The sequence below is a fragment of the Talpa occidentalis genome, unplaced genomic scaffold (assembly GCF_014898055.3).
Source record: "Talpa occidentalis isolate TD23 unplaced genomic scaffold, MPIMG_talOcc4v2.1 talOcc4.4, whole genome shotgun sequence".
NCBI classification, from domain to species: Eukaryota; Metazoa; Chordata; class Mammalia; order Eulipotyphla; family Talpidae; genus Talpa; species Talpa occidentalis.
This window is the reverse complement of record NW_023604295.1, coordinates 6,003,402-6,023,831: the sequence shown is the minus strand read 5'-3', so window position 1 is coordinate 6,023,831 and position 20,430 is coordinate 6,003,402. Positions and strand designations below refer to the sequence as shown.

The 20,430-nt window shown below is 51.9% G+C and overlaps 1 protein-coding gene across 1 annotated transcript in view; it reads right to left on the bottom strand.

Annotated features, from left to right (window-relative positions):
• Positions 1-13,711, bottom strand: part of RUNX1 (RUNX family transcription factor 1) — an 85,579-nt gene extending 71,868 nt beyond the window's left edge. Inside the window, exons 1-2 of the mRNA XM_037524980.2 lie at positions 13,405-13,711; positions 7,245-7,401 (exon numbers count right to left, since the gene is read on the bottom strand). Coding sequence (XP_037380877.2) covers positions 7,245-7,401; positions 13,405-13,674 — 427 coding nt within the window. The 5' untranslated portion in view covers positions 13,675-13,711. The remainder of the gene's footprint in view (positions 1-7,244; positions 7,402-13,404) is intronic.
• Positions 13,712-20,430: the final 6,719 nt, after the last annotated feature.

Below are 20,430 nucleotides of genomic sequence, written 5' to 3'. Positions count from 1 at the left end.
CAAGCTCCGCAGGTGCATGGCCTGCGTCCCGAAGGACTGTCTTACTCTGCAGGCGAAAGCAGAGATTCATCTGTGTGGCGAAATAAACAGAAACGCTCTGACAGCATTTAGCTGGCGCCCGAAGGGCGGGTTTTCCACCTGGGAAAGGCAGGAAGGGTACGGGAAGACCATTCTAAGCTTCCTCCCACCAGCCTTCGGGCGCTGCGAACTCCCTGGAAGGCCAGGGTCTCGACCCCCTGTGGCCTGAGACCTCAGGGAGGAGGCTGACAACAGCCCCACAGCCCCAGGTAGGGAGAGGCGGGGGCGATGGGGAGGCGCTGCCTGGACGTGGGCATGAGCACAAATCCCCAGCAGCAGCAAGATCCCTGGGCCCTGCTGGGAGCCGCAAAGCTGCCAGGTTTAAGCTCTGACATCTGCGCGCTCCTCAGGCTCTTCTGCAAGTCGCTCTGCTCAGAGGTCAGGTGCCTGCGTCCCCAGAGGGGATCAGCGGGAGAGGCCGTCTCAATGGAAATGGAAGCACGCGGGACAGACCCACACATACCCACAGCACACTCCACACACCGCGGCGTGTTCACTCCCTCGTGCTCGCCCCCCACACTCATATACCCGCACACAGCTACACCTCCTACACAGACACACGGCCCCACACCCCACACCACCCCCACACACCTTACACACCCACATCCACTCTCACCCACATGCTCACCCACACACATTCACCCACACGCCCCACACATACATCCACACACCCCCACATACCCCCAGGGGCACACGCTCACCCACAGGCCCTACACATACCCACCCCCACACACATATTGCCATTAGACCCACCCCCACGCGCCTCCAGACACACCTCTGCACACACTTACACACGCACATGAACCCATCACAGCAGCACACACGTACCCACATGCGCACCCACACGCTCGCCCGCGCGCCTCTCCCGCACCCCCCACAGCTCCACACGCACACCCACAGCAGACACAGCCACGTCCCACCCCTGCCCCCACCCCGCAGCTACACGGCACACATGCGCCCGTGGACCAGCACGCCCCCCCCCACGCTCCCCGCCAAGCCCCCCCTCCGCCAAGCCCCCGTGTGGCCCCCGCGCACCCCCATGCGCCCCCCGCGCGCCCCCCGCCAAGCCCCGTGTGCCCCCCCGCGCGCCCCCATGCGCCCCCCGCTAAGCCCCGTGTGCCCCCAGCGCGCCCCCCATGCGCCCCCGCGCGCGCCCCCGCCAAGCCCCGTGTGCCCCCCGCGCGCCCCCCATGCGCCCCCCGCGCCGCAGCTCCCGCGGACGGTCTCCTGCTCGCAGACACCGCGGGGCTGATCCCGACTTGTTTAATGACCCCGGCGCAGGCAGAGCTGCCGCTTCTCGACGGCGATTTTTCTTTAAGAATGAAAAAAAGGCGCCAGGAGGATCTTCCTCAGCCGCCTCCTGCCCTCCCGGCCTCGCCAACCCAGAGCAGAAGAGGCGGCCGGACCCGGGCCCTCGGCGGGCTGCTGAGCCTCGGGGCTGCCGTCCTGGGAAGAGCCCCGGGGCCCGAGGGGCGGGGCTGGGCGGGCCGAAGGGCCGCCTCTGCTCACCAGCCCTAAAATATTGTTCACCCAAATAACCTCGGTTTAAAAAAGGGGCCTGACATCACGGCAAACGCTTGGCACGTCATAAAACCAGCAGGAGCGCCCCGCGGGAGGCCGCGGAGATTTCCAGAAGCTGTTCTCGGGCTTGGGCCCAGAGGGGCGCGAGCAGGGGCGCGAGCAGGAATGGGACGGGCACCCCCACCTCCAGAGGCTTCTGCCTCCGACCAGGCACGGAGCTCCCAACCTGCCATCCCAGGGAAAGATGGACGCGAGCTGCCCCCAGGCTTGGAGTTTTAGGGAATCTTTTTCCATCCTATTTACCCAGACTGAAGTCTGCAAACAGAGCCCAGTCCACACTCATCTTAACGCACAGATCAGCCACAGTCGAGGTGGGGAGAACCGGAGAGCTGATGTTACCGCAACTCGTGTCTTTGCCCAGGATTTTCTCCTGGAGCTGAGCAGTTAACCACCTTGAATGTTCTCCATGAAGGAGCTCTGCGTTGCCAGACAAACTTTTCCAATGACTGGATGCTCTGATGGTATCGTGAGTCACCGAGACCACTTCTCAGCGACAGCCGGCACCAACACACGTCCGTGGGCCAGAATACTAGTGCAGCTGGCCCTCCCCAAAAATCTACCTTCTCTTCATCGCAACCAACTTGTTACTCCTCGGAAAGGCAAGCTCCCCGCTCTTGTCCCCCCAACAAAGTAAAATAACTCGAGGGTGAGAATACCCCAAATAACTGCCACCACGCAGATGCACAGTAACCCGAGCGTGGCAGGGTAAATATTATGCCTGGGCAGGCGTCCACCGCAGACCGTATGAAGGAGGTTCATTTTGTAAAAGCATCAGGAGAGGGGACTTATTTTGATGGAAGTTGCTGGGGTGGACAACATGGACACGGAGAAGCTGAGCCGGGTTCCAGCAGAAGGAAGCAGGCATGGCCTCACCGGGCTGGGTGTGGGCTTCTCGTGCGAGAGCTGCAGACAGGGCCTGAGCAGTCATGCGAGGAGAGACACGGAAGGGCCGCTTCCCTTCAAGGGACCACAAGCATGCATCCCCGATGAGCACCCCAGCCTTGTGGGCCAGCAGTTTGAAGGGGATCTAATTCCCTAATTATATCCCCCAAGTCCTGCTGTAATAAAAACTGATGTGACCCAAACAGCCCAGTTATAAGAGGACTCCCTTCCATGTTTATTTGCTCATTTTCCAATTATCAACGACACCGAGGACGGTGCTAGGCTGGCCCCCAAGATTAAGGAGATGTCCCCAAATCACAGATTTGTGGCTGGTGAGGTGGGGGAGGTGCATGCGTGCCTGGAGGTCCTCCAACCAGCTGCAGGGGCCTGGGAAGCTGACAGTGTATGTGAACCTGTGTGAACAGGTGAGCAGGTATATGAATGTGAGCACCCAAGCCTTTTTGGGTGTGCCCCTTCGGAGAAGGCTTCCAGGGATTTTCAAAATGATCCCTGACTTTCTTAGAAGATTAAAATCATAGTCTCAGGGCCTCTCCGGTGGCGCAGCAGTTGAGCGCTGGGTTGCGAAGCTGCCCGCAGCCTCTGCAGCGCCAGTTCGATCCCCAGCTGCTCCCGGGCCATCGGAGGAGGGTCCCACAGGGCACGCAGACCTCTCCTGCCGCCCGCTGCACCCCTCAGCAGTGTACTTTGGTCCTTCTGCCTGCTCTGCTCCACGCTCTGGCTCTGGTGAATTCTCTCACCCTCCCGTGCTTCTGACTGTGCCCAGTGCTTGTATAGATAGATAGATAGATAGATAGATAGATAGATAGATAGATAGATAGATAGATAGATAGATAGATAGATAGATAGATAGATAACTCTTAAAATCATAGTCTCAGAAAAATCAAGAGGAAATTTGCAGTGGATTCTCTTCCCCCATTTACGATGTGGTTGATGATATGGTCTGCTAGATTTCCTCTTTGGTTCTAAAATGAATTAACTAAAGCCGTATTCAATGATTGATCGATTCCAACTGATTAAGTACTGCAAGAGGGACGGAAGCACTCACAGATTTCATTGCTAGAATTTCTTAAACGTCTCTCGGCTGGAGTCATGAGACACTTTCTTGTAACTGAAAAGGTCAGTAGCACCTGCCCCAGCTGCCCATGGCCAGGGCTGCTAACTCACCTCGCCGAGAACTCTCTGTGCTACTGAACTTCGATTTTCTGGAGGAGCAGGGAGCCCTGGAACGGGGGACTAAGCATCCGTTGTTCTAGGCAACAACCTGTGTGCTCGGTGGAACCTCTCAACTCTTGGAAGCGGCCCCCCTCTACTCCTGGGGTAAAGGAGCTGTCGGATTCCATGGGGACACTGGGTCAATGATAGGTAATTGCAAAGGCGGGAGGCACCTTTAACGTGACTGAAATGGGCAGGAGAGAAAGGAGGGAAGGGAAGAAAAGGAAGATGGTTCAGACGGCTCAAACCTTCACCAATATTTTTTAGGGGCCTGTGTTGTCAGCCAGGCCATAAAATCCAGAAGGGCAGGTTCTCCCGGTTACAGGCTGAACCCGGGGTTAGGAGCTGAGATCCTGGACAGCAGCCAGCACCCAGACAGTTCAGTTCTGAGGAGCAGAGAAAAACCCTTCCATAGTCAACCCCTGGCAATTTCTCCGAGGTTTTACGATCCCCATGGACTGGCAGCTGCCTAAAGAAAAGGGAGGGTTTTTTCCTGTCCTTCATTGCAAACTGAGCACCAGAGCCCTGGCAGAATTCATCAGACCACTGGCTTTTGACAGATGGCGAAACTGGCATGAATTGTTTGGATGAGTCAAGAGCCAGGACCTTCTCGGCCACTGCGTGGTGTCCATGCCAATGGCATATTTTCAGGCATGTTTTCAAAAACAGAGAATAAACTAGTAGAGAGTCTTAAGAACACAATAAAATGCACTGAAACTTTTAAAGAACTAAATATTCAGTGAAGAAGATTAAGACTAATTGTCAAAATTAGTGAGAATCATCTGGTCTCTTTGTAATGGGAAGCAAATTGCAAAAAAAAAAAAAATATCTGGCAAACCTTGACATTACACTTGAAAGAACTATTGAATCACTTTGGAGCAAAATCAAAATTCAGCTCAAAATCACATAATTCAATCAAGTTGAGTTTTACGACTAAAGAGAAAAATGATGAGACTGAGTCAAAGGGGTTTTTAGATGGTTCATTCCGTCTGGTAGGACCAACCACAAACGCAATATCCCTCGAGGCCGACAATATACCTAGTAACCATGATTGGGTCAACTGTTCGATTGGGTTCCGGTACTTTGGGTCACTTATTAGCACTCGTGGAAAGCACAGTCCTGCAGAATAGAGACTGTCCTGATGGCCTCCAGGCTCATTTTCTCTCTCCGGGGCACCCAAAGACAGCCCACCCTGGGCTGCAGCTCTTTTACTCTTAGGGTTTTATGCAAACTCAAGGGCATACTGGCATGAATCAGGCAGCCAAGTGCAAACAATCCACACCTTGGGGAAATAGCTCACTGTTCCCCAAGTAAACACAAGCACCTATTAGTCACCCACTCAAAACAGAAACAGCCAATGAGGGAAGAGAGACAAGCCCTCCACGCCAGGAAAGGAAGCACGCTGCTTTCAAAATCCCATTCTTTATTATCACCGACTAACTGGGCATTGCCAGAAAGCCACTGCAACTCCTTATGGGGAAAAAAAAAATCACTGGTGTGGGTCACTCAAGAGTTTCCCAAACTTTTATAACCAAAACCTGAAACACAGACCCAGCCAGGTGCACATTATGGTAATAATACTTTCTCTGGAAAAGTGACAAAGCATCCCCAGCTGTCCACTCCTCGCTGTAAAAATCCACAAGAACTGACTTCAGATTGTTAGCGGGCTGCTAGGCCTGGCCCAGGCAAGTGGACCTTTGTTTTTTATTGGCTTCTCACCCACTCTGCCAGCTCCTCATCTGCAGCCTTCAAGATGTTTTCTAAACACACATCTCTGAATCATAATGTGAATTCCATTTACCGAAAGGCGGGGACTTTTAATATAACAAGTGAACCCACTTAATCACTTATGCTTTTATACTATATAGCCTCACTCATGCCTGCAATAAGTGGATATAATTTTCTTTGCATTACCCTGTCATTAACACAGTTAGTACAAGGAACATATATTTTCAATCATTCTGTGAGTTTTTATTTTCTTCACCTATGGTTCTATTTTGAAAATGCTCCAGACAGCTGGGAGAGCAAAACCTGCAGCCCAAAGAATCAACACGCCTTTATTCCCCCGCCCCTTTTCAACCAATCAAATTCCCTAGGAACACAGATTTTCTTGCATTTTTGAATACCTTCACACGGAGTGGCAGTTACTCATGTTTCAGTGTTCCTTTATTTTTTATTTCCCTAATGCAAAGTCATCTAATGCTACTCAGGTATTATAAGAGTTTGGATGATATTCAAAATCACTTTTATTCATAAGCTATTCAACAGTGTATAACAAAAATGAGCTTCAAAAAAACTCCCCTACCTCCCTCTATTAAGCTTCTAGTATTATTGCTGTTTATAAAATATGACTTAAGTGCTTACAAATATTTGAACACAGTATTTGAAAATAATTGGAGGCCCAGAAGAGATGACCACGAAGAAGTTTCCTTCTCTTCACTAGTCTTTGGAGGAGAAGCCAAAGGCAAAGAAAAATAAAACTAGATCGAGACCTGCAGTGAGGTAACAGATCCTCTGGATAATCCAGGCTCTAATATTATTAGCAAGTAAAATGTTCACTGGGTGCAACTCTTCACCCCAACAATAAGGCATCTGAATTACACGAAATAGGAAGTTCAGCTGTCATCAAACTACTGCACCACACCAGAGCCAGCATCGTTTCTTCCTATTTTACAACAGCAAGGTAAGCTGCCTTGTAACCTCATTGCAATACCATACGCTACAAATCCCTTCAAATCACGAGGAGCGGGGGGCCTCCCTGGTGGTGCAAGGGGTTAAGACACAATTTATGAAGCTCGCCACAGCCATTGAAGCACGAGTTCGATCCCCCAGCCAGCCAGGGAGCAACCCACATGGCGCAGCAGACCTCTCTTGTCTTGCCTACTGCTCTCCTCAGCAGTGTATTTCTGTCCATCTGCCTGTTCTGATCCCCACTCTGTCTCTGGTGAATCCTCTCACCCCCCATAACTCTGGCCTGTGCCCCAGTTCTTGTATATAAATAAATAAATCTTAAAAAAAAAACTTTAAAAAAAAATCATAAGGAGCGACCATCCCAGCTCTGTCACTTGCCACAGATGGCACGTGATCCTATGTTGAAGGCTTCCATGAATAGATTTCCCTTCCATATCAAAGCGAGGACCCCAACTACACAATCCTAATTTTAAGCTTTAGAGTTTTACATTTTAGTAAGATCTGAAGGGTTTCCTTGACATTCACAATTCATGTTTTGCAGGTTCCATATCAGTCTCACACCAATTCAATAACAAAAAACAATCCTGTAAAGCTAGATTCCATTTCAAACAGTAAGTGTTAAATAAATATTTTTTTTCAGGAGCTTGACATAGCAATAATGACACAAAGAAAGGGCATTTCTAGGCATCTCGTGACAGAAACTTCTAGAAGTTTGGAAATGTGGCCTTGTTGCCATGTAAATACTCCACGTTCCCAGCTCAGTTTTGACAGGTACATACCTCTTCCACTCCGACCGACAAACCTGAGGTCATTAAATCTTGCCACTTGGTTTTTCATGGCGGCGGTAGCATTTCTCAGTTCGGCTGAGTAGTTTTCATCGTTGCCCGCCATCACTGTGACCAGGGTACCATCTGGAACATCCCCCAGAGCCACCACCTAAACACCAGACAAGGGACAAAGGCACACATTGCATGTCACAAGCTTTTGCCTTATTTGGCTGTCACTGTTCTAAAATTAAGTACGTTGTGATTCTTTTTAGTTTGCAAAGGAATTGTAGTCAACGTGAAGCAAAATAGTGGGAAGGTTTACTTTGAATTCCATCATGCGTGATGGAATATAAATTTTCATATCATAAAACATTTCCCAAAAATTCACCTCCTGAGCTGCATGTGGTTACGCAGCACAAATGGACAAGATTCACCGTGACGGAGAGACTGCTCGCGCATGCCATCTCCTCTCCTTAATTCTTAATGTTTGAGACACAGGACAGCTTGTATTTTAAGTTTATAACCTAACCCATCTTTCACTTGCCCAGACCCTTCCTGACAAGGTTTACAGGGTCGACTTGGCCTTGATGTGTTTAAATTGATTTCTGTTAAAATTAAATTCCATCATTATACCCGAAATGCTGACAATTCTTGGGCGATTCTAAAGTCCCTTTGCAGGTCACCTCTGTCAACCTCCTCAATTCCATCATCTGATTTTTGCTAGCACTGAATTCTGCGCTACTAGTCTCTCCCTCCCCACTCAAAAGAATATTATCAGAAACCTCCTGTTTGCTTATTACTAATCACTAAATGCACAGACCTCAAAGGAGTATTCACTTTGATGCGCAACTTTGAATCGGGAGTGGAACTATGTTGCTTTTTCATATCTGGAGCTTGAGATGTGTGAACTACCTGCTGATAGATGCCCGAGGTTTTCTCCAAAGCCCACTGACCTTGAAGAGGAACCCCTTTCATGTAATTGAAGAGGAATGGATTCTTATCAGCACCATTGAAGAAAACCGGTAATAAATATTTTTGATACAAGGGTCATAAAAAGCAGTAACATGCGCTAAAGAGCAGGGCCTGGAGATGCTTCCTGTAACAGTATCCATTTCTTGGGCATCACTTGACCCTTCTAGAAACTACGTTCTTATGCTGGACATTTCTATTAGTTCTCTCATTTCTATTTTTAAAAGTTTATAGAATTTCAAATCCAAATGTCCCATGTTGTACTTGTTCATGTCATTTCTGCTATTTCTTTTTCTTTCTGTCTTTTTTTTTTTTTAAAGATTTATTTATTTATTTATACAAGCACTGGGTACAGCCAGCAGTGCGCGATGGTGAGAGAATTCACCAGAGCCAGAGCGGGGAGCAGAGCAGGCAGAAGGACCGAAGTACACTGCTGAGGGGAGCAGCGGGCGGCAGGAGAGGTCTGCGCGCCATGTGGGACCCTCGCCGGTGGCCGGGGATGGAACCGGTGCTGCAGAGGCTGCGGGCAGCTTCGCAGCCCAGTGCTCAACCGCTGCGCCACTGGGGAGGCCCTCTGCTATTTCTTAAGAGTACTTTCTCAGTAGAGAAATTTGTGTTATTCCTTCCAGCAATATAATCTTGTTTTGTTTTTGAGTTGTGAGAGTAAAGCACTCTACAGTGATTATTTTTTCCCCTGTCTTCCACTTCTTGATGTTGACCTCATAATTGGTACATAATTGGGGGGTAAAACTCATCTTTTTGGTCTTCTTTTCCTGTTTGTATATAAGGCTGTCAGAGGCTCACTTCTGTGATGGCAAAGCCATGTTTCTGAAAAATCCCTCCCAGTGCCTGCTTAGCCACCACCCTGGCCCATCATCTGGGTCCACCTACTGCTTTTACTCACTACGATGTTCACTCCTGGGTGTGAGGAGTATGACAGGGAAGTGAACTCACTCACTATAAGGGCTGGAGGTAACCCCAAGCCAATACCAGGAGAGTGGACTCTCATGACAAACTGTGGGCCTTTTCCTTATCTATTTTTATCCAACTTGCATGTCAACAAGGCCAGGCCTTTCATCTTTCCTTCTAACCCTTTCCATCCACTTGTTGGACATGTTTTCTATAAAGGAGATTTAAAAACACAGCTATTTACTCCCCAAGCACCTCTAATTAGGTATTTAGTTCCCATTTATAAGTGTGTTTGTTGTCATTTAATTAAGAGCAGTAATAGGACAATTCCCTTTTGTTTCAAAAACATCATTGAAATACATCTCCCCAATCAGTCGTGTAGTGACTATTACCATTTTTTCTAGTCCCACAAAATATGCTTGTTTATTCTGCTCTCTTTAGTCTCTTAAAAATTCTCCTACTTTTTTTCTTCACCATTTTCACTTCCCTATGTAAAACTAGCTCCCAGTGTTGAAACACTCCCCTCGAAGACACACTGTTACTTCCTTGTGCCACCTTCCCTGTGATGACCTGGCTTCTTGATTTTAATTCCACCTGTAGGATGAATACAGGGACTGGCTCAACGGCATGGTTTGCAAACTGAATAACTCATTATTGAGACAGATTCTGTAAAGATGTTCAAGTAAGTAAACCTTATTTTAGAACTATCAATATGTATCCTAAATCACCGCCTGCAATTAGCTCCTATCACAGTGCTCCAGACCCAGGTCTCACTCTTGCTTCCCAAACCACCCTTGTTAGTAATTTGGCCCGTTCCAGACACCTGCACTGAGTAGGGACACGTCTAGAATAATATGATCAAGATGCTAAATAAGAAAAGTTTGTTGATGAGGGAATTTAAGACTAAAAAAATCAGGAACTTAACTTCTCCTCTCTTTAAAATATCATAGCAGGGCTGAAAGATATCTGGTAACCAAAGATCATTGATTTGGCCTTTTATTGATCTCAGAGGGATTTCTTTTGGTGGGGGGAAGGGGAAAAATATGAAATCCAGAAAAATTATATTAATAATCTGTGTCATCTGATCATTAACAAGCCTAATTAGGCAAGGTCAAAAAATATTTTCTATTTTAAAACTAACATGTCTACAAATTTGACACAGATTTTTTCACTGCTAATAGGAAGACAATTTTCAAAATCTAACTTCAAACAGTAAAAAAGAAGTAACTGGAATGAAAAGCTATAAACAATGGGTAAGGAGACACAAACATTTACATTTTAACACAGGCCAAACAGACAAGAAGGGACTTGTTGGCCAAAGCATATCTCATATTTTGTTTTACTTCTCTGTTTTTAAAGCATCAGGAAGTTGGGCAAAATATCAGCCCTCCTCTATAGTACACACACCTCCCAACACTGCTCTGGGTCACAGTTGAAATGGGCATTGTAAACCAACTCTAAGTTGGAATTACAGATACAGTTCATTTATTTCAAATCCCTTAATTTTCCAGCGTCTCAAAGAGCATTATGGAGTTGAACTCTGAATACAGTCCAGACGACATTTACCCCATCGCTACGACTCACGAGTTTGCCGAGGCAAACATTGCTTATTTCCTTCTTATAAAAGGAATATCACCCGCAGCATCCCAGACCTCTGAACTTGCTGCCGGCAGGTTTATACCAATGGACACTGGTGTACGAGGAGGGTATAAACAAACTGTAATATTACCGTATTGCAAAATAAAGCCCAAGTCAGCCAGACAGCTTTTCAGCCTGCTTCTGTCTGCAAGACTTCTCAATAGTAAAATATGGCTCTCTCAATAGTAAAAAATAAAGGTGTTTCATGGGAGAAGTTGGGGCATGAGGACATTTTCAGGCCCAGGAAAAGCAACTAGGATAATTTTCATCTATTTTAAGGAAAGTCCGTAATTTAAAATCTCCCCGTGGTTTCAAAGATTAAGGCAGTGTATTTACCCTTAGAATTTTAACAGATTTTTCAAGAATCACTTAACATCTCTTTTAATAGCATCCAAACGATATCATGAGTTCACATTTTCTCCTCCCTCTTACAGAGAATGACATTCTTTCCTGGTAAACGTCAGCAGATTCTCTGAGGCTTATTTAAAATCCAAAATTTAAAGTAATCATTTCTGTAGAAATGCCCAGGGCAGTGGCTGGCAGAACAAGAGCAGGGAGAAGCCCAGGACAGAACACAGTACTTTGTGAAGTTCAGCTTATTTTCTCCCTAAACTTTGCGCTGGTTTCCTCACTGAAAATTGTGTCTGTTTCTTTCTTTCCACTCAGCAGGGGGGAGGTCTCCTCCACGAAGGCCCAGCTCCTGGGACCTGGGTGGTGACAGGTACTAATCAAGCAGGCTGATTTCTCTGCTGTCCTGTCCTTTCTCCCAAAGGCTCTCAAGATCCCCTTGAATTTTTTTCAAGGGCTTTACACCTTGTTCTTTTAACAGCCTATGAACTATCCTTTAGTAAAATAAACATGATTTTTTGAGTGAATTTTAAAAGGAAACCTCCATACTTATGAAGATTTCTGCTAGAAAGAAATTCTGGCTGGCTCATAAAGGCAATGAGATGACTTCTGCTGTTCCTTTAGAGGAACAAACACTTGTCATGTGGTGTCTTGAGACGCGACATCACTTTGACTCCTGAACGATTCTTTATTAATCACTTAGTGTTGTGGGGGTGGGTTTCCTGGTTAAAGAGGAGCGATTCAGAAGATTGACCCCAAAGAAAGCCATAGATGCCCCAGAACCCTTAGTGTGTCCGGGGCAACCTGATGTAAATGACCTTTTGGCTGCTGATCAACTTGCTCTCTTTCCTCTGTGTTTATCTGAAAGTGACCTCAGGGCCCAACCAACTGGTCCGCTCACCCAGCGAGTGCAGGGGAATCTGCCAGCCGGGTCTGTCTATGTAAAGGGCTTCAGGATTCAGATAATTTAAAACTGAAATGGGCCCCCAGCCCTAAGCTACATCACTGGAGGAAGGGGCAGGAAGGGCAGAGTCCTAATTTAGCTTCATTCCATCCCCTCAAAACCTCTGCGTTCAGAAATCGGAGGCAATTCTAGAGACACAGCCAACTGCGCCTTTGTTTTGTTTTAGAAATCCTAATCTAAATGTGGAAGGTGGGTAAAGTTTAAAAACAAAGAATTTTTATTTTAAAAAAGTGACAGTATTTTTTTTAAAAACTGAACATTAATTTTTATAGTGCGATTAAGTTCCAGCCTAAACCTGGAACCAGAAAGAGCTGATATTAAATTAATCTCCCCTTACAGGACACAAATATTTTACTAGATTTTTTTTAAAGTGTCTGCTCTTTACAGCTTTGTATTTTGTCCCCTAACCCGCCTTAGCCCTTTAAATAAAAAGGAACTGCCCGACCGCCCTGACTGTACTAAAACCCACCCCCAGCAAGACCCAGGAGCGCAGAACCCCGTTCCTGCTGCTGCTGCCAGAGTGGTGGAGTCGTTGTTTAAAAACGCCCGGGGTTGTTTATACATCCCAGTGGAAGGCCAAGGTTTTTAAAGGCAGCTCAGAGCGAGGCCAGCTCAGGGGTGAGGAGGGAACCGAGCCCCCTGCAGCTGCTCAGCCCGGCGCCCCGCAGCCGCCCCCCTGGAGCAGCCCGGCCCGGGGCAGCCCGGCCGCCTCTCGCCCAGGTGAGCCCCAGGTGCCGCCCGCGGGGCTTCCAGGAAAAGAACCAGGATTTCTCTATGGAGGCTCCGCAGAGGCAGCTGGAAGCTCGCAAAAACCCGGCAGAAAACTTTTGCAAACTTATCTCCGCCCGCCCCGGACTTTGGACAGGCTGCTTCCTATAGGGCTGCTCCTGGGGGTGGGGTGGGCGCCCCGACGGTGTCTCCTGGTCAGTTTACATCCACTGACCCGAAGGCACCAGAGTGTCTCTCGCTACGTCCTGCCTCCATCTGCGCGTCACGGCAGAGGGAGAAGCCCGAATACAGGCTTGTCCCCGCCGGCTTCTAACTTCCCACTTTGTACCAAAGCTCCGGCTCCCTGCGGGGGTGCTGGGGTGTCCCCGCCCGTCCTCAGTGGACGCCTCTGGGGCCGCCTGGCATGATTCGAGCCCCGCCGCTGCCCCCACCCCGGGGTCTCCAGGGTAACGCAGCATCCCCGCGTCTCCGCAGCGGCGGGCTGGACCGCGGGCGCCCGGGGGGGGACCGCGCCGGCCCCTGTCCAGGTCCCCGCCCCGCCCGCCGCCGCCGGCCGCTGCCCTCGGGCGCTGCCCGGCCCCCGCCGGCCCCCGCCGCCCGCGCCCGCCCGGGTACCTTGAAGGCGATGGGCAGCGTCTTGTTGCAGCGCCAGTGCGTGGGCAGCACGGAGCAGAGGAAGTTGGGGCTGTCGGTGCGCACCAGCTCGCCCGGGTGGTCGGCCAGCACGTCCACCATGCTGCGGTCGCCGCTCCTCAGCTTGCCGGCCAGGGCGGCGCCCGCGTCCGGGGCGCCCAGCGGCAGCGCCTCGCTCATCTTGCCGGGGCTCAGCGCGGTGGAAGGCGGCGTGAAGCGGCGGCTCGTGCTGGCATCTACGGGGATACGCATCACAACAAGCCGGTTGAGTGGGGACTCTGCAAGCGGCTCCGACCCCCGGCGGCGCGGGCGCGGCTCTCCCTCCGGCCGGCGGCTCCCCGAGCCCCGCGCCGGCCCGAGGGGCTCCTACGGCGGCGGGGCGCAGGGGGAGGGGCGCGCTGCTAACTGTCCCGAGGGGAAGTTCGGGCCCGGCCGTTCGGCCGCAGACCCGGGCTGGGCTCCTAGCAACCGACCGCCCGGCGCTTTACACCGTGGGCCCCCCGAATCCAGAGGCAAACGCCTGGGGAGGGACGTGTCTGCGCCCCAGTCCAGCCTGGAGAGGTTAAGTCCAGTGCGCGGCTGTTATAAAAGTTGCTGGAGGCACAATCCCCGGGCGCGTCCGAGAGGCTGAAGGCGGAGAGCGAAAGGGCCAGCAAACACAGAATGGGGACGTTCCGTGGTCGGTCGCCTGTCCGTTTCTTTCTCGCTTCGCTACCCCCTCCCCAAGTGACTTTTGCCTAAAGTCTCAGCGCAAGACAAAATACGCGCGTGTCTTCCATAAACGACGCCGCTCGTATCATGCAAAACTGGCTTCAGTCCTCAAAAGCAAGAGCTCCGACTTCCAAAGGGTGTGCTAATGTATGTGCATATATATATAAATACATACATATGCTTCCCTTCATAAAATATTAACAACACAATCTGTAGAGAGTTTAAACACAACAGAAATCCATTAATGTTGCTGCAGATTTTTTAAGTAGCCTTGAAGATCAGCTTCAGTAGTTGGAGAACGGCCGGGCTGGAAGGACTTGTCATGTTCTCGCCATAAATGCTGGCGACACGCTCAGTTCCCAAAACCCAGCTTTCCAAAGCGCGCTCGCTTAATTGAAAAAAGACACAGTCCAGGCCCCGGGCACTCGAGGCGCAGCCCCCCGCATCGGAGAACTTGGGTTTGGGGATGCTGGTGAAGTGGGTGGGTGCTCCTGAGGTTTGGGGGGAGCTGAGCAGCGGCCGAGTCCCACGCACGCAGACGCGCACCTTCCCGGAGCCAGACACCGTCTACATGGACGCGGTGAGTCAGCCCCGACCCGGGCAGCAGCGAGACGATCCTCCTCCAACGTCGCCCCAGCGCCCGCCGGTTAACTGCCGGGCGCGCAAGTGCCCACATTCACCGCGAAACCGCAGCAGGTGGAGCGGGCCCGGCGGGGAGGCCCCGCCGCGCAGACCCGAGCGCACCGGAGGAGGCTCGAGTTACGCGCGCGCGCGGGGGCGCACACCCCCCTGGAGAACTCGCCTCCCGGCCCGGCGCGCGTTCTCCTCCGGCTGTCAGCGCGAGCACCCGGGGAAAAGTTCACGGCCAGGAGAGAAGTGGACCCACCAGCCAAGAAACCAATTCATTCAAAAGTGGAAGGAGAAAATACAGATCGAAGCTCCCTCCGGTGCAGGTGGCGCAGGGGCGGCCGCGCGGGGCTCTCCGCCGCCGTCCCCGGGAGCCCCGGGAAGGTGCCTGGCGGCGCGGGCCGGGCGGCGTGGTGCCCTGGCTGGGTCGGCCGCGGGCCCCGTCCCGCCTTGGCCCGCTGGCGCTATGAATGAGCGTGCCTGGAAATGAACGTGCTTTTACTGTAAGCCCGGCCCGAGGAATTCCATTCCCTCAGCTCGTTTGCATAGGCCGGCGCCGGCCAATCACGGGCCTTTCCGGTATCAGCCGGGGCGCGGCCGCGGCCACCGGCGCCTGGAATTGGCCCGCGCGCCCCCGCCGCGCGCTACTGTACGCGCCGGGTGGAGACCGCGGCCGCCCCGCGCCCCCGCGCGCCACGCCGCGCGCCCCCGGCCCCGCCCCGGCGCGGGCCCGGCCCTGCGGCTCCGCACACACGCGCCGCGGCGGCCCCGAGCCCGCGGGGCGCAGGAGAGGCCGCCGGCCCCGGGAGGACGCGGCGCGCGCGCGGCCCCCCAGCCCCGGCCCGTCCGGAGCCCCGCCGGAGGGAGGAGCCCGCGCCCCGGAGGCGCGGCGGGAGCGGGATGGAGCCCCGGGCGCCGCGGCCGAGCCCCCGCTTCCTCGGCGGGTGGGTCCTCCGCGGGCCAGCGGCCGGGCAGCTGCCGCGCAGGGGCGCTGACTCCCGGGGTGGGGCGGCGGTCGCCGGTCGCCACGGCACCGTCTGGGTTTGCAGTTTGCGCTCGGGGGTTGTTTCCTCCCTCTGGGGCTTTACGCCACGTCTGGGCGGCGGCTGCGTGAAGCCGCCTCCGGCCGAGCGCGCTCCGCGGCGGGCCACGGGCTCCCCGAGCAGGACCCCGCGCGCCGGCGCCGGGACAGAAAGTTGAGAGCGACCCGGGGCGCGCCCCTCCCGCAGCCGCGGCGCCCCCGCGGGCCGAGCGCGAGCCCCGCCGGCCCGGACGCCCGCACCCCGCGCCCCGGAAGCGGCCCCGACTGCTCTTCCCACCCCCGCGCGCGCGAGCGGCCGGGGTGCCGAACCCCCGGGTCTGCGCGCGGGCGGGAACTTGGCCCTGGCTGGTCTCCGCGCGCCGCGGGCATTTGCTCCGGGCTTGGAGGGGCTCGGCCCCGCCCCGGCGCGCGCAGCCCCTGCCCCCTCTTCCTCTCTTCCAGGGGAGCCCCTCGCGCCCCGGGACGGGGTGGGGGTTGCCCGCCCCACACCCGAGCCGCCCCCACCGCGGGCTCTCCGTTTCCACTTCCCAGCGCGCAGGGGTCCCCTCCCGCCCCCTGCGGGGCCGCTCCCTCCCGCCGTCTGCGCTCCCCAATTTGCGGGCGCGCGGCCGGGGTGCGGAGCCGCCGCGGAGCCAGGACTCTCCTCGGGCCCCGCCGCTGGGGCCTCCGGGCGCGGGGGCCGTGGCGGGGCGGCCGCGAGGGCCCCTCCGGGGCGCCGGGCGGTTCCCTGGGCCCGGGCTCGGGGCGCGCGGAGGCGGCACCGCCCGGGGAGGCGCGGCGCGCGGCGGGCGGACGCCAGGGGGCAGCAGCCGCCCTCGCTCGCCGCGCGGGGGGACCGGGCGCTGCGCCGCACTCCGGGGCCGCCCCGACGGCGCGGGGCCCGGCGGCCCTCCCCGCGGCCCTGGGGTCGCGCTTAGGAGAACCTAAGTTTGGGGAGAAAAGGCAGGAAGCGGCCATCGGCGCCGCCGAGCCCCCCGACCACAGGCGGCGGCGCCCCTGCCCGAAACCCTCTGCCCGGACCCCGCCGTCGCGGGCCCGCGGGTCGGACGGCTTTGGCTGTTCGCGCTGCTCCCCGGGGGCCACCCCCGCGCTCCTTCCAGAGACCCCGGGCGCGCCCCGCGAGCGCCCAGTTGCCTTTGGCTGTAATGGGCCTGGGGTCTCGGAGCGAAGCCGCCTTTGCGTTTTTCTTTTAAAATGACCTGGAAGAAGCCCGACTTCAGGCGCCTTCCAAGGCCTCCAGCGCGCGTTTCCGAACGCGCTGCCCGGCCCGAGGGATTCCAAATCCTGCGCCCTCAGGAAACGCCCCCTGCCCTGCCCGCCCGAGGGGCGCCGTCCAGCTCGGCGCTGCCCGCGGGGGCGAGCCCGGGAGGAGCGAAGCCTTGTGGCCTCGCCCGGGCAGCATCTCCGGGGAGCTGCCGGGCGCGCCGGGGGCCGCGGCCAAGTCATCCCTAGGGACCCCCAAGGACTTGGGGTGCGCGGGCTCGGGATCGCACACGGAAACAGCCTCTGACCGCGGAGCTGGGGGGCTGGTCATCGCCCCTCCAAGGGTCAGAGAAGGCTCGTCCGGGGCCCCGGCTGTTTGGCCTGAAACCCTAAGTTACCCGCTAGGGACGCCGGGTCGGACGTTCCCAAGGGCGGGGGTCAAGGTCGCGTCCTTGGCTAGAAGAGCTCCAGGGACAGATGCGCCAAGGGCGCTGCTCAGCTCAGAGTTTGAACCCATAAACCTGAGTTCGGACACCCACAAGGACCATCGCCAGGAAAGCTGTACAGGTTGATTTTAAATCAGGCCGCTGCGCATTTGGGGGGCCGGGCCCCGCGCGCTCTGGCTGCGCCGCAGGAGACACAGGCGAAGCCAGAGGCGAGCAGAAACGCCGCCCCTTCCTTGCGGGGCAAGTGGAGGGAACGGGAAGCAGGTCGCATGGGGTGCAACGGAGGGTCTCGGGGGACCCCTTTGTCGAAAGGGCTTTTGCCTGTAAAGTTTCGTAACGTCGTGCGGGACGGGAATTCCTCTGCGCCCAGGGCGCTCCGCTGCGGTCCCGCCCGACCCTTCCCCTGCCTTTGCTGGAAGGGGCGCGCACCACGTCCGCGGCGAGGCCCCCCCCCCCCAGGAAAACGAAATTTTGCTGCGATCCTAAGACAAAAGGAAACGCACAGCGAAGCGCTGCGGTGGGCGGGTGCGGCGCGGTGGGTCTCCCCAATTTGTTGCACGGGGAAAATTTCAAAAGGACTCGGAACAGGAATGACATGTCAGTTTTCACAGGGAATTTTAAAAGTGGTATTTGAATAGCTGGAAGGAAAATAAGTTCGCTGGAAAACAATAAACGCATTGACTTTTTTTCTTCTCCGACGTTCGGTAAATACATCCTGCAGATGGTGTCAAAATATTTGAATACGTTTTTGCTTTTTCCAAAACCTCCGAAAAATATACGATGCCTAAAGGTGGAATGAGAAGCTCCACCCCTGGCTTAAGTCTCCCGCTGTGAGTAAATGACATTTCTAAAATTTCATCCCCAAAGAATGCACTATTTCTTGGAGGATGACTTCTATTTTCAGTGACCATTTAATTAGAAAAAAATCAGAGAAGGTATTTTGCTAGTGCTTTTGGGTCACATGCTGCAGTGGGTGCTGATGTCACAGGGAAGGAGAGCGATTTGAAGAGTGACCACACTGTCCATTTTTCAATTTGGGGATTTAAATTTTTTTTTTTCCTGCCCTGGAGTGACTTTCTGATCCTTTTTGAGTGATCTCACTTTTGAACTTTAACTCCTTAGGGACAGAAGTCCTTATCCTTCCCCTGCTGGCTTCCTCCACACGTGTTTCTCTGAGATGCTATCCTTGATGTCCAGAGATTTCACTTTAACGCCATAAAGCAATGGTGCAGCTGGCAAGTAGCAAACAGGATAATTTTAAAGTAATCTTTAAAATTTAGGGATGCTTAGTAAACATTTACCCTCATAAAAGTGTTGGATTCACATTGCTATAATAAAGGTAATAAACCAGGTTATAACAGATAGAAGCCAAGCTTTATTATTATTTTTTTCATTTTAGATTCATTTAATAACAGCAGGATGCACCTGTGGTAAATGCTGTAGGTCTGAGGGTGTCATTTAAGGTTTCACTGGAATGTTTTATATGGTTTGACATTTACAATATGGAGAATAGCTTTTAAGTATTTTTGAATCAGCAAAAAAAAAAAACAACAACCTTAATTATTTGGTCAAGTAAAAATAGTATAATATATATATGTATATGAATGCATATTTTACTTAAAATGTATAATTTGGGATTTAACATACCGTGAATGTCTCTAGATGGATTCATTCCATGTACACATTCTGAAAGAATAGAAAATAGGAAAATGAAAATAATTGTATGAATATACTGATAGCAACACCAAATTTACTGAGTTGATGAATTTCATTCTAATTGGAATAAATGCAACTATGCCATGAATTCCTCTCTCTCTCTCTCTCTCTCTCTCTCTCTCTCTCTCTCTCTCTCGGTTAGCTTATCGTCTCATACTTTTTAGCACTGGAATTTTTCATAACTTATCATCCAGCTTTGGCACAAAAATAGCTTAACACAGTAAACCATTAAATAAAGAATGAGCTGGTATATATTCACATGGTTTTATGTGCCTTTAACCAATTTTTCCATTGCCAGCTAATAATAAACCTTTATCTTTCATAGAAACACCTCTTTTAAATTTTATATGCCGTGATGCAAATATTACTTATTTAATGAATATTAAAAATACATTTGGAAGGAATAACAATGAATTAGAATTCAAGGTGAAATTAAAACCAAATCCTAACTTAATGCAAATGCATTTAAAAATCTGTACCAGAATAGAAACTAAATGCAAGAAGTAAAACTAGGACTATTTTTAAAGTGATGAAAATAAACGATTTGGAATAATACATCTTCTAAAATAAACAAGCTGATAGATAAACTTCCATTGATAGCCTATTTTAGAAATATCTTCTTTGCTAGCTTTCCTTTCCCCACCGCCTTCTGCTAAGAGGGCAGAATTAAAACTCATTCTTGAAATAACAGATGATACCAATTATTATTGGAAATAATTGTCATATGATAATTTCCAAATACTAATCATTATATGCTGCTGTTTGTAGAGCTGTAGGTAAATCTATTAAGCAGAGTCATATGAAGCGGTTTCTCTTTGCTCTGGATATCTGCGTGGGATGTTCTGAATTTGAAATGACTCTTATCAGCCTTGTATATTGATGCTGGTCAGTCACTAATGAATAACAGGGAGGGAATACTATTTTTCAAAGTGTAAGGATGTCAGCATTTCAAACACAGCAGAACTAAAGCTTTCATCTCCATCTACAATATTAGAAAAATATAGCTTAAAAATTTGGAGAATGGAGGTAATTATTTCAGATTTCCAGACGCTGTTTAAATAGGCAGGAGAACAAGATCAGCAGCTCCTTAGTCTTATACTTTTGCCAAAGCTAAAGAACTAGTAGAATAATAAGGGGTTCTGAAGGATGCCCTATGATGAGAGATTAAAGGAATTAAATGTGTGTAGTCTAAATGAAACACCCTAAAAAAACCAAGGTCGTGGTTTACATGTACATAAAATCATCCATAAAGATTAAAATAAT